Genomic DNA, 14,303 nt, shown 5'->3' on the forward strand with positions numbered 1-14,303 from the left:
GAATCATATGCCATAACAAAATGGGATTTACTTTAGCTATGCCATGCGGAGTTCAATATTCAAAGATTAATATAACCTACCACAATCAACAGGATTTTTAAAAAACACTTATTGCAGCATTATTTATGGAGGCAAAATCCTAGATACAACCTGATATCCATTAATAGGAGAAAAGTTTGAAAATATTATGGCAAAGTCATATCAAAGTACTACTGAGCTATTAAAAAGTGTTTAATTCTGCACTCATCTAGGAAGATGCTTATGATTACACATAAGAAAATTGAATATTGTATATGCTATTTCTATAAAGAGGAAACAAAAATTCTGTGGTTATGAATATATGTTTGATACATTATTATGATGCAGAGAAAGTCTACAAGTATAACCAAAATGTTATCGTTGGTAACAGCCAGGAAATAGAACTTAGCCAGGTAAAGAGGGAAGATAGACAAGTTAGCTTTTCCTTTGTGCACCTTCGTGTGGTTAAACTCAAATCAATCCTGGATGGCTTTAGAAGTCTGAAAGAGTCCAAGAAGCAAAAACATCCTATCTAGTGAACCCTCCTATTTTTACTTTGAAGTTGCTCACATCAAGGCCTACTCTGCCTGCATAGTCCATAATCCTGGTTACTACTTCAACCTGAATCACCTAATACATTGTTAGGGCTGATCAGGAACCTAACTATCTAGAATAGCTATCCTGATTTTCATTATTAACATGCTGAATGACATTTTAGAACCTTTGAATCAGATCAAGAAAATATGCTAAAAATTCCACAAGCTTAAAGCATGGACACATACCTTTTTTCTTCAGAAGAGTTCATATTTTCTCCATAAAGTAGCAAGGTAAGTCCTTCTTCTACAGAGGCAATCCTTGCCAAAATATCAGCTATGTGAATTAAAGCTGTTTCAGAGCAATTTGGAGCAGCCTGTACATTAAGAAGATAACAAATCATATAATTTTATGACATGCTAACATTTCACAGACTAAAATTTTAGGGTCGTAGTGTAGTCTAATAAAGCTATATTACCACCACAACAAAAAAAGTTAATGTTTGGCTGCAAAGTACATCTGAATGATATGTGTCATTATGTTATATTCACTTACCAGCACAGTTGATGAGGCAGATGCATACAGATTTTTTACTCAGTTATTGTTTATTAAGACAACAGAGAGAACTGCTGTTCCTATTACAGTTTTATATATAGTTCTGTTTGACAAATGCAGTAGCTCCTCTATTTCCAGCTTGCCCTTTACTTTCCATTCACTGGTTCCTGAGTATCCACCCCAATTTTATTATACATGGTTTCTAACACACTGCCATCATGTCTAAGGAACACTATCCCTTCCTGCAATTGGTTGGGTCATGAGTTATAGGTCTGAGTAAGGACAACCAATTCATGAGATAGCCAATAGCAAATGATGTCATCTAATGGGGGCTGAACCAATCATATTTCTTCACTTTTAATTTTAAGTGGAAATACTATAAAATAGACTTGCCAGTATTTAGCAAATTAGTACGAGCAAATACTAAAAAACTAGAGTGATATTAATACTGGTGCCCATCTAGAAGCCTAAGTCTACTAGAGTTTCTGTTCTTTCTGAGGCCTACTTATCTGTCTATACCTGCACAGCTGCCAATACACATATATATGCTCTATAAGAAATCTAAGTATCTATACTTTGCAACCAATACGTCCTAAGAAATTCAGTGAGTTAACTAATGAGTCAGGCATACTTACCTGAATATTTCCTTATTATATGAGGCTTTATTATACAGTGTATTACTTTCACATTGAATACCTTCCTTAAAACAACTTCTCTGCCTGGAATACTTTCCTTCTCTCATACATTCACTTTTTTAAACCTTTCTATTCCTCATCCAGTATTTTAATAGTTTGCCTTTCCTATTAGAATAGGTTCCTTTAGAGCAAAGTGTAAGTCTTAAGCTCTTCTATATTTCAAACCTAGCAAAGAGCCAATGATACAGTAGTGACTCAATGGGTGATACTCAATGCTTTAAGATTAAATACAGAATGCCTAGTATGTGCTAGAGGGCTGTTTCTTTCACTCAAGAATAATTCCAGCATAATTAGAGAAGTAGATAACATGGGAATATAGTGAATTAAACATAACTTTTCCAGGGAGGACTAGGACAAATTTTCAAAGAAAAAAATAAAACTATGGCCTGAAGAAAGGAATTTTTCACTTAGACCAAGACTTTCCAGGGTGGGAAAAGTATGCAAACATAGGGAAATCTTATAACCTTGTTCAAAAAATGCAAAGAATCTGTTATAAATGAAATACATGGGGTAAAATAGGAAAAATACATAGAATATAACAGAAAAGTTGATAAATTTCAGACTTTTTAACTAGACATTTTTATCTAGCAGGCAACAAGCAGGAAAGTACTGTGACAGCCTTAGTGACGAGACAGCAGACAGGCCAGAAAAGTAAAAGACTAAAAAAATAAAATTATTTCAATATTCCAAGCAAGGAATTATTAGAGCTAAAATAAAATCGGTAGCAAATGGGATTAAAAGACATACATGGATCTAAGAGAGGCACAGGAGAACAAGTGTATAGGACTTAACAAGTCTATAGGGCTTAATTATAAATGGAATAAAGAAAATGAGGAAGAAGCCTAGATGAACAGCATTCCTACTCATCACACAGGGAAATGTGATGAAGGAGCAAAAAAAAAAAAAAAGAGAGAGAGAGAGAGAAAAGAAAAGAAAAGATTTGAAAAGTGACAAATCAAAAACTATTGTTTTAAAAACTGAGTTTGATTTGTTCATGGAATAACTCAAAAAGGTGTTCAGCAAGCATCTAATGACAAATCTGGAGCTAAAGAGATCTAAATTTAGAAGTTAACTATACATCTAATTTTCAGAACTGGAGGAAGTCACCTAGGAAATGCATACTGAGAGAAGAGTGAACCAAGTTGTGACTCACTGAAGACAGCAGGAAAGGGAAGCCCTCATAGGTGAGAGAAAAAGAATGCTTAGAAAGGGAAGGTACAGGGATCCCTGGGTGGCTCAGCGGTTTAGCGCCTGCCTTTGGCCCAGGGTGCGATCCTGGAGTCCCAGGATCGAGTCCCGCGTCGGGCTCCTGGCGTGGAGCCTGCTCTCTGTCTCTCTCTCTCTATCATGAATATATAAATAAATAAATCTTAAAAAAAAAAAAAAAGAAGAAGAAAGAAAGGGAAGGTACAAAATATATAGGAATTCAGGAAAGCCAGGTAAACAATTTTAGAAGTTGTCTACGGTGTTAATCAGTCGATAATAGTCTCTAAAGTGGTTACTAGTTACAGGTGTAGCAAGTTACAAGCAACAGCAATCAAAGCAGCATCAAGGATGTAATGGAAGTAAGATGATAACGCAATGTTTTGAAACATGACAGAATAGAGGGAGCCAGGACAACTATAGAGGGAGCCAGGACAACTATGGCAGTCGTGCATAATTAAAAGCTTATCATTAAAAAGATCAGGTATTAGGTGGTAACTAAGATGTGCATTGGATGATCAAGAGCTTCTTTTATCCCAACTATGAGACAGATTCAGGTATATTTATAGATAAAAGAAAGAAGCCACAAGAAGATAAAAAGTTAAATATATATGAAAGCAAAAATAACTCTGAAACAAAGTCCAAGAGCACATTTCTCAAACATGGTAAATGGTTCATATTTCATATTACTATTGACATCATGGCATTCTATTATATTAAACTGTATTAGGAATTCTGTTGGTTCTTCTCTATTATCTTCCTAAGGCTAATCATGAAATCAAAATTATCTCCCCTTAATTTCCTAGAATTCCATACTTTGTACCACATTCAGATAAACGCTGTTTTCTGAATGAGCAATGAATAATGACCATATGATGGCGTGAACAGCTGCCCAGCCCATTAAGTGGAGATGAAAACAGTAAAAATACTACAAAACACACACGTGGAAAGGCAAAACCTTTAGCCTATTAAGATTTAAGTCATTCCCCAAAGCTTAAGTCGTAGAAATGAACAGACAGCAGTGCAAGTAGTGTTATCAACTCTGCCACCTATTAAATATCTGCCCCTGAGAAATCCACTTCTTTCAGCCTCATTTGTAAGGATTAAATTATATAATATAAAGAAACAGGCCATACAAACTGTAAAGAGACATAAACATCCCAGTTCTGAACATACATATAAGTTTTTTTCTAAAAAACTAGTTCTTCATACAAAACAGAGTTGACTTCAGAAAAATAATGTAAAGGCCATAAAATTACTATTAAAACAAATAAGAAAATTCACAGGAAATATTATATGTGCAAGACAAATATCTTAATAACTTCTCTCAATCCTCAAAATCATAGGAAAAAAATTGTATGTATTGTCCCCCTACATTGTCAATAACAAATCAATTGACTACATAAACTATGATCTAACAGTAAATAAAAATCTATGCCAGCATAAAATACATTCATACATGGAAAGATAGTATAATAACTATTTCAAATACATCAAATTTAGAAACAAAGTCCCCCTGAATATTCCCTAATACCCAATTAAGAAACTCTCTTTAGTAAATACCAACCTTGGTTTCTTTCATTAAATTATGAATAGGCTGAAGAAGTGCCTCAATCACAGTATTATTATATAGGCATTCGACTGCACACTCTTTTTGATCACAGAGTATCTGAAGAACTTCAGTCACCATACTTGCAGGAGAGTAATTATCTGATAAATAAGTACTTTTAGAAATTAAAATTTTAAACATTAAGAACTCAATATATCCTCAATATATCTTATTTATGAGTTAGCCATTGTTGTTCTAAAAAAGCTCAATATTAAGGTTAAATAGGAAAAAAAAAAAATCATACAACACATTGCCCAAAAGATGAGGTATTGTTAAATAATAACCTGAAATTTACGGGGAAATCAATTAAGCTTAAAATATACTCAAGTCAATTTTTTTAAAAAGTAAATAACAAATCTGAATGCTGAGAAACAACAGATCATTCACTGTTTGACATTAAGTCACTGCTTAACAGTGAAGATACAATTTGAAGCAAATTTATAACTTTTCTCCTCCCAGAAACACTTACTCGCATTCACTTTTTCCTTTTCTTAAAATATGTATTTGGGGCACCCAGGTGTCTCAGTTGGGCATCTGACTCTTGAATTCAGCTCAGGTCACAACCTTGGGGTCATGAGATGGAGCCCCACATTGGGCTCCACACTCAACAGTGAATCTGCATGCGTTTCTCTCTTCTTCTCCTTGCGCCCCGCCCCCAGCAATTGCATATACACGCAGGCACACACACTCTACAATAAATAAATAAATCTTTAAAAAATATATATGTATTCAAGTGTTCGGCCTGGTAGAAAATGAAAGTAAAATAAATGATGGTCAAAAAGGCAAAAAAGATGAAAGCTCCTTTAAGACTAATATACCATTTTTTGTATTACCATAAAACTGGTGAAATGAATGAGCATTGTAAAGACTTTCTTTTAAAATATATATAGGAAAACACAAATATAAATAAATGTAACACAGGGAATAGTCACTAAAATCAGTGTGATATTTTCGGTTTCATAAATTGATATATTTTCAGGTTATTTGACCTAATACACTCACAAAATAGTGTTTTACAAGAAAGTAAGGAATCAAAAAGTTAGCAGCTTATGGTTGTAAGATATAATATTAAGAGTAATACCAAAGTTCTTAATTTAGCTTACATTATTCTATACTCCAAGAACACACTAAGACTTTAAGTCAATACTTGACAAAAAGAAAATGGAGAAAAAAGTGATCTCTTCAACCAGTTCCAAACCCTCTTTGCAATGAGAGATACTACCAATGAGCATATGTCCCTTCATTCATTCACCCATTTTTTTATCTACTTTTGAGTACTTACTATGTGCCAGACACTGTGCTAGTACTATAATAGAAGTAACTAAGACAAAGAAAATTGAAAAACAGTCCACTAGATGGTAAAACAAGACACTGACACACAATTATAAGAGGGAACATTTTTTACAAAGGAAGCATAGTATGTTATCAGAGCATATAGCAAGAGGACCTAAACTACATATTTATACATGGAAATGCTATAAAGGCAGAAAGAAGTTTAAGAGCCATTGTTAAGACTAATAAGCTGTTATAATTACATAAATAAAACATGCCGATTGACAGATGGATATATCACTACTATTTATGGCCCAAACTACTTTTTTTCTTTAATTCACTTGAATTCTTCTCAGAATTTTGCCAGCATTTCTAAGATAACTTCCAGTTTTAGAAGACTATGAATCTATAGAATATGGGAGTGTTTGTTATTAAAATGTTTTACTTTGTAAACTTTCATTAATATTCAGAGGGAAAAGTATAAGTTATCTTTTAAATGTTAATATTTTAAACTATTTTTTATAAGCTAGCCAACTGCTAAAGACTAAAAGTCATTATACTGAAAAACATGAAGCTTTTGTTTTTGCCTTATTCTTTAATGAGAGAGGATCTGAAGTTTTGGATGTGAGGTAAAATAAGCAGGCTGATCAAAGCATCAGGCAAGTATAAAGCATAAAACTGTAAGAAAGAACACATTACTACCTATCAATCAAATTTCCCTTAATAGCATTTCTTAAGAACATCTTGATCTTAAGAACATTAAAATTCTCAGCAAAATTGATTCTACATAAAAGCTAGTAAATTGGGAACATCTTAAAACATGAATGAACAAAATTAAATTTCATGGTTTACTTCTAGGACCAATGTAATTTGTTATGAATAATATTGCATCTTAGGAATCCTCTTTACCAAACTAGGTCAGTCACTCAAAACATCTAGACAATGGAATATTAAGTATTTTTAGATGTTTTCTATTACACTATTTAAAATAGAAGCAAAATTACCTAAATGTGCAGCTGATGTCATCTTTGGACAACTTGGTGAGTAATAGATAAGTTGGGTAAACAGAACCAGAAGATCTGTAAGGGATACTAAATCTTCGAAAAGGAAAAAAGAAGATTATTTTCTAGTATATACTTACAACTTAGAAAAATTTAACTGAGCTTCCCATTCTCCCGATTTTTTAGACACTGTGGTAAAATTAGGGTGAAGGGGGCTGGAACCAAATGAAAACAAATTAGACATGGGAAGTTAAAAGGTGGCAAGGACAGTAACGTCAGCAGGTGCTACACACAGGTGTAACTTTACCACTTATGGTGGACCCATCAGTTGATATAAACCTATGACAGGAAGATCTAAGAATCTCATCAGGGCTGTGAGCTTATTAGAAACGATAAAATTCAGGCTTATATGCTGTTCCAGCCAATTTATCTAAATGGAAATGTACAAGAGGTGTCAAATTTCTTCTAAGAAATATTTTAGGCTTAGTAGTAGCCAAATTATTTGTTTCTGTTACAAATACTTAACTCTGATGTTGTCACAAAGTTACAAAAGTAACTTTAGTAACAGTTACTAAAGTAACTATAGGCAATTTACAAATGAACAAGTATGGCAGTCTTTCAATAAGACTTTACATACACCAAAATTTTAATCTTATTCCACATGTCACAAAATAGCTTTGTAATTTTTTCCAGCAACTAACTGACAAGCCACACAAACAGTACCAGATTTGGCCCATTGATTTTAATTTACAAACCCCTGCTACAGAATCTTTACATCAAGATTCTGGTGAAAACACGTGAAACTTAGAGGTAAGTGTTGACTTATGTTAATACCGTAGAATACGGCTCCCAAAACTGAGTTTCGAGATGACCCGTGACATTTGATAGGCCAAAAAGTTGATGTTAAAAGTCAACATAAAGTGCTAAATTACAGATGACAGACATATAAACTTCAATTCAATACCTGCAATAACATCACAAATATTTATTAATCTATTTCTGTAAAGGTCAACAAGATCCTATAAAATGGCAGCTCTTTTCTTGAAAGTCTACTCTAAATGCTCATTATGCCTAGAATTACACAATCACAGGATATACAAGTACATAAAACAGTTTTTGTTATGGAAGTCACAGCATAAATGAGGAGAAAGACTTAAGTAAAACAACTAGGAAATAGCACAAGTGTTCAAAATGAAGACACTCCATAACATGATTGGCAAACTATAGCAATTATGGCCTAATTATGAAAGGACTGCAAGATAAAAGTGTTTTGTTTTACATTTTTAAAGGTGTGTAAAGAGTGTCAAGGGTCCCCCAAACCATACCCAGACACAATGACTGGTGAAATCCAGAACAAACCAGGTACAAGTGTCCAAGGGTCCTTTCCCGGGGAGTCACACAAAATACACTTAATTCTTCTAGCAACAAACTGTGACAACACGTGTGAAATGCTGGCTATCAAGAAGCTCCTTAGAGACTCAGTGTCCAAGATTTTTACTGGGGGCTGATGACATAAGCACTTTCTGCCTACCATATATCAAGATTTCAGGCTCCCAGAAGGAAAGCAAGTATTCAATGTAAACTATGCTGTGTGTACAACTTTGGTAGGCCTAGTGAACCACTCTTATCAGTTCTAGGAGGAGTGAGAAATCCAAGTGTCCAGATGCCAGCTAAACGTAACCTTGCAAGCAGGCCTTCCTAAGGATAACAGTCTCATGCCTGCTGTGATAACTCTTTTGCACACACGAGCACATGAATACACAAATACAAAGGATATGCAACAGAGACAGTGTGTGGCCCACAAAACCAAAAACACTTACTATGGAAAAAGTTTGCTGATACCTAGACTGTATTTCTAGTATAAATTTAAAGTTTTAAGGGAGGCAAAAAAAAATAATACTATATGCTGAAATTTGATGGGGGAAACTCTAAAAAATAGGACTTAGGGTAACAGTAATATATCAAATGGTACAAGGCTTGGCAGTTTATAAAACAGTATTCTGACACTTTATCTATGATCACCACAAAAACTGTATGAGCTCAGTATCAGTGATATTATTCCATTTTTGTAGATTAAAAAAAAACAACAGTTAAGTGATTTGCCTAAAAGGTCACAGCCAGTTTATAAGGGAACTATAATTTAAATAAGGTCTTCTAGTTCTGAATCCAGATCCAGATTGTTTAGTATGTCTAGGATTTTGAGATATGGAAAAATAAGGAAAGCATTAAAGGCTGGGTGAATAGAAAACATACAGGAAAAAAGCACATACTGATAAAAGCAAATATAATACTTCAATGTGTACAAGCCATCAGTAGACTAAAAGGTATGTCAACTAAGTATCTTAGAAGAGATCATGCAAAACCTCCGAAGTTTAGTAATTCATAGCACACAAATCTTACCTAACTGAACATACTCATTTCTCCTAATTGTACTTACCTTTTCTATTCTTCAATTTTACGGGAAATAGCCGTCTGCCCTGTGTATAAATCAATAATCTTCCTAAAAGGCACAGTGAGTGAATGAAATAAATATATTGTAATTCTTGTCCTGAATAGAAGAAGGTTTTCTGTTTATTCCCTTAAAAGAGAAGCAAACAAATACATTTATTTTAATGTTACTATATTTTAGATAGTACCTATCTTCATTTCCTTCTGAATATTAAACAACGTTGCAGCCTGTAATGAAGACTCTGTTGGTGTTGGGGAAAAAAAAAAAAGTTAATTATCTTTCCTAAGATCCTGTAACACCTAAATCTCTGGGGAAAAGCATTCATCACAAAATTTAAGCTCAGGGAAAAGCATTCATCACAAAACTAAGTATTCGTTCTAAAACAATGTAAGATTGTCAGAGGTATTTGTTATTAAGAGGAACTTCAAAAATAAGGGAGGAAGTCAATAGAAAATATTACTGTTTAATTCTACCCATTAAAAGTCAATACTATAAAAGACTGTATTTATAACCATGTTAGCAAATGAAATTAGAATCTGTAAAATATATACACACCTAATATATACCATTCATCCATACATTCAAGATCTATTGAGAACCTGTTTTATATAAGACCATGAACTATTTGCTGGTGTCAAAAACCAGTATGAAGCATGAAACTGGGATTCCAATTTAGAGTATGGCAATTAGTCTGGTATGACTAGAACTTGAGGAAGACAAGTGGCAAAGACAAGAGGGTAGAGGGTAGCAGGGGCAGACCACAGAGGACTAAGCTGCAGAAGGAATATGGATTTTATTGTAGAGGTGACTGAAATGATATTAAAGGGTTGTAAGCACGAAAGTAATCAAACATGCATGTGAAAAACTAACCTTGATGGTAGCATGGAAGAAGGTAAAGGCCTGAAATAAGACTAAAAAGATCGCAAGCAGGGGAGCCCAGGTGGCTCAGCGGTTTAGCGCCACCTTCAGCCCAGGGTATGATCCTGGAGACCCCGGATCGACTGCATGGAGCCTGCTTCTCCCTCTGCCTGTGTCTCTGCCTCTCTCTCCTCTCTGTTTCTCATGAATAAATAAATAAAATCTTAAAAAAAAAAATCATGAGCAAAAGCACAGCAACAAGAATGGAGAAGAACAAAGAGATATTCAAGTGCCCATGGAGCACTCAGTCAAATAGTCTAAGTATGATATGGGTATATGGATCGGGAATACTGAAAAGTGGCAGACTTAAGAATTTCAGTCACCATACACATATATATAATTTTAAACCATAAAAGTAAATGGATTCCCCCAAGAGACAACAGGTAGACTAAGGTAAGAAAAAAAGGTCACAACCCTTGTGAGTACATACATACATAGAAAAGAGCTTTTCCAACAAAAGGAGGATTCCTCATTCGAATGAGAGAATCCAAAAAAAAAGAATGGTACAATGAAGATGAGAGGAAGGATCAACAGAGACAAAGACTGTAATATTAGGACAAGAAAGAGGCGAAGTTGATAATGGGAAGATCATGGAGCACTAGAAAATGCCTCATATCTGTTGTTGAATAGTGAATAAGTAGTAAAGAAATGGGGCCTGGGTGTATTTAGGATGCTTAGAAGAGTTTTCTCTGCAGGAAAGCAAAGAGGTAAAATACATGTGTACTGGTTCAGGTCTTTCTTTGAAAGATACACAAGGAGGTTCAGAAGATGCAGGAGAAGTACCAACAGAAAGGGAGACACAATAGCAAGTGAAGCCATGTCCTAGTTCTAAAATGGAAACAAAACCCAAAGAATGCCAGAGGTGAACAAAATCAAGAACAAAAATCAATCTGGAAGAGAATACCTCTTTAGTGCAGCCCAGAGAAAAGGCATATTGATAAACGCATAAAAACAAGCATCTGCGTGCTCAGAAGGACATTTGGGGAATTCATATCTGCAAAGTTCCACTTTTCTTAGTTCAGTAGGATGCAAGTTCTCCTCTTGAGAGAAAAGTGGACCAGGGCAAAGCAAAGCCCTTGGTAAGACAGGTGAAAGCTTGCAATAGCTGTTGTGGACACTGAAGAAAGACCATCTAAGAGGATATAACACAGCTGCTATTTTTAGAAAAGTAGGTATGAGCACTAATTGCCTTACACATGCTCCCTACTCAATTTCCCGAAGACCAGAAAGGATGAGAGACTGAATTGATCTAAAGAAAACACACTGCAGACAGGAAACTCTGAAATGAAAAAGAAAGAAAAAGGATTTTTTTTAAATTAATCTTTATTGGTGTTCAATTTACCAACATACAGAAAAACACCCAGTGCTCATCCCGTCAAGTGTCCACCTCAGTGCCCGTCACCCATTCCCCTTCAACACCCGCCCTCCTCCCCTTCCACCACCCCTAGTTCGTTTCCCCGAGTTAGGAGTCTTTATGTTCTGTCTCCCTTCCTGATATTTCCCAACATTTCTTTTCCCTTCCTTTATATTCCCTTTCACTATTATTAATATTCCGCAAATGAATGAGAACATACACTGTTTGTCCTTCTCCGATTGACTTATTTCACTCAGCATAATACCCTCCAGTTCCATCCACGTTGAAGCAAATGGTGGGTATTTGTCGTTTCTAATTGCTGAGTAATATTCCATTGTATACATAGACCACATCTTCTTTATCCATTCATCTTTCGATGGACACCGAGGCTCCTTCCACAGTTTGGCTATTGTGGCCATTGCTGATAGAAACATCGGGGTGCAGGTGTCCCGACGTTTCATTGCATCTGAATCTTTGGGGTAAATCCCCAACAGTGCAATTGCTGGGTCGTAGGGCAGGTCTATTTTTAATTCTTTGAGGAACCTCCACACAGTTTTCCAGAGTGGCTGCACCAGTTCACATTCCCACCAACAGTGTAAAAGGGTTCCCTTTTCTCCGCATCCTCTCCAACATTTGTTGTTTCCTGCCTTGTTAATTGTCCCCATTCTCATTGGTGTGAGGTGGTATCTCATTGTGGTTTTGATTTGTATTTCCCTGATGGCAAGTGATGCAGAGCATTTTCTCATGTGCATGTTGGCCATGTCCATGTCTTCCTCTGTGAGATTTCTCTTCATGTCTTTTGCCCATTTCATGATTGGATTGTTTGTTTCTTTGGTGTTGAGTTTAATAAGTTCTTTATAGATTTTGGAAACTAGCCCTTTATCTGATACGTCATTTGCAAATATCTTCTCCCATTCTGTAGGTTGTCTTTGAGTTTTGTTGACTATATCCTTTGCTGTGCAAAAGCTTCTTATCTTGATGAAGTCCCAATAGTTCATTTTTGCTTTTGTTTCTTTTGCCTTCGTGGATGTATCTTGCAAGAAGTTACTGTGGCCGAGTTCAAAAAGGGTGTTGCCTGTGTTCTCTTCTATGATTTTGATGGACTCTTGTCTCACATTTAGATCTCTCATCCATTTTGAGTTTATCTTTGTGTATGGTGAAAGAGAGTGGTCCAGTTTCATTCTTCTGCATGTGGATGTCCAATTTTCCCAGCACCATTTATTGAAGAGACTTTCTTCCAATGGATAGTCTTTCCTCCTTTATCGAATATTAGATGACCATACATTTCAGGGTCCACTTCTGGGTTCTCTATTCTGTTCCATTGATCTATGTGTGTGTTTTTGTGCAAGTACCACACTGTCTTGATGACCATAGCTTTGTAGTACAACCTGAAATCTGGCATTGTGATGCCCCCAGCTATGGTTTTCCTTTTTAAAATTCCCCTGGCTATTCGGGGTCTTTTCTGATTCCACACAAATCTTAAAATAATTTGTTCTAACTCTCTGAAGAAAGTCCATGGTATTTTGATAGGGATTGCATTAAACGTGTAAATTGCCCTGGGTAACATTGACATTTTTACAATATTAATTCTGCCAATCCATGAGCATGGAATATTTTTCCATCTCTTTGTGTCTTCCTCAATTTCTTTCAGAAGTGTTCTATAGTTTTTAGGGTATAGATCTTTTACGTCTTTGGTTAGGTTTATTCCTAGGTATCTTATGCTTTTGGGTGCAATTGTAAATGGGATTGACTCCTTAATTTCTCTTTCTTCAGTCTCATTGTTAGTGTATAGAAATGCCATTGATTTCTGGGCATTGATTTTGTATCCTGCCACGCTACCAAATTGCTGTATGAGTTCTAGCAATCTTGGGGTGGAGGCTTTGGGTTTTCTATGTAGAGTATCATGTCATCACCGAAGAGGGAGAGTTTGACTTCTTCTTTGCCAATTTGAATGCCTTTAATGACTTTTTGTTGTCTGATTGCTGAGGCGAGGACTTCCAGAACTATGTTGAACAGCAGTGGTGAGAGTGGACATCCCTGTCTTGTTCCTGATCTTAGGGGAAAGGCTCCCAGTGCTTCCCCATTGAGAATCATATTTGCTGTGGGCTTTTCGTAAATGGCTTTTAAGATGTCGAGGAAAGTTCCCTCTATCCCAACACTCTGAAGGGTTTTGATCAGGAATGGATGCTGTATTTTGTCAAATGCTTTCTCTGCATCTAATGAGAGGATCATATGGTTCTTGGTTTTTCTCTTGCTGATATGATGAATCACATTGATGGTTTTACGAGTTTTGAACCAGCCTTGTGTCCCAGGGATAAATCCTACTTGGTCATGGTGAATAATTTTCTTAATGTGTTGTTGGATCCTATTGGCTAGTATCTTGTTGAGAATTTTTGCATCCATGTTCATCAGGGATATTGGTCTGTAATTCTCCTTTTTGGTGGGGTCTTTGTCTGGTTTCGGAATTAAGGTGATGCTGGCCTCATAGAACGAATTTGGAAGTACTCCATCTCTTTCTATCTTTCCAAACAGCTTTAGTAGAATAGGTATGATTTCTTCTTTAAATGTTTGATAGAATTCCCCTGGGAAGCCATCTGGCCCTGGACTCTTGTGTCTTGGGAGGTTTTTGATGACTGCTTCAATTTCCTCCCTGGTTATTGGCCTGTTCATGTTTTCTATTTCTTCCTGTTCCAGT

General features: G+C 35.6%; 1 protein-coding gene across 2 annotated transcripts in view; it reads right to left on the reverse strand.

The window, feature by feature from the left end:
- The window catches only part of TBC1D32 (TBC1 domain family member 32), a 203,485-nt gene that overhangs the window by 142,453 nt on the left and 46,729 nt on the right, over window positions 1-14,303 (reverse strand). For both annotated transcript variants that reach the window (XR_005986056.1, XM_041743860.1), the window contains exons 13-16: window positions 9,325-9,465; window positions 6,891-6,983; window positions 4,573-4,715; window positions 801-928 (exon numbers count right to left, since the gene is read on the reverse strand). Coding sequence is in view for 1 of the 2 variants with exons in the window: in XM_041743860.1 (XP_041599794.1) it covers window positions 801-928; window positions 4,573-4,715; window positions 6,891-6,983; window positions 9,325-9,465 (505 nt within the window). In the remaining variant the exon portion in view is untranslated. The remainder of the gene's footprint in view (window positions 1-800; window positions 929-4,572; window positions 4,716-6,890; window positions 6,984-9,324; window positions 9,466-14,303) is intronic.

This window comes from Vulpes lagopus, chromosome 2 (assembly GCF_018345385.1).
Source record: "Vulpes lagopus strain Blue_001 chromosome 2, ASM1834538v1, whole genome shotgun sequence".
In the NCBI taxonomy this organism is placed as follows: Eukaryota; Metazoa; Chordata; class Mammalia; order Carnivora; family Canidae; genus Vulpes; species Vulpes lagopus.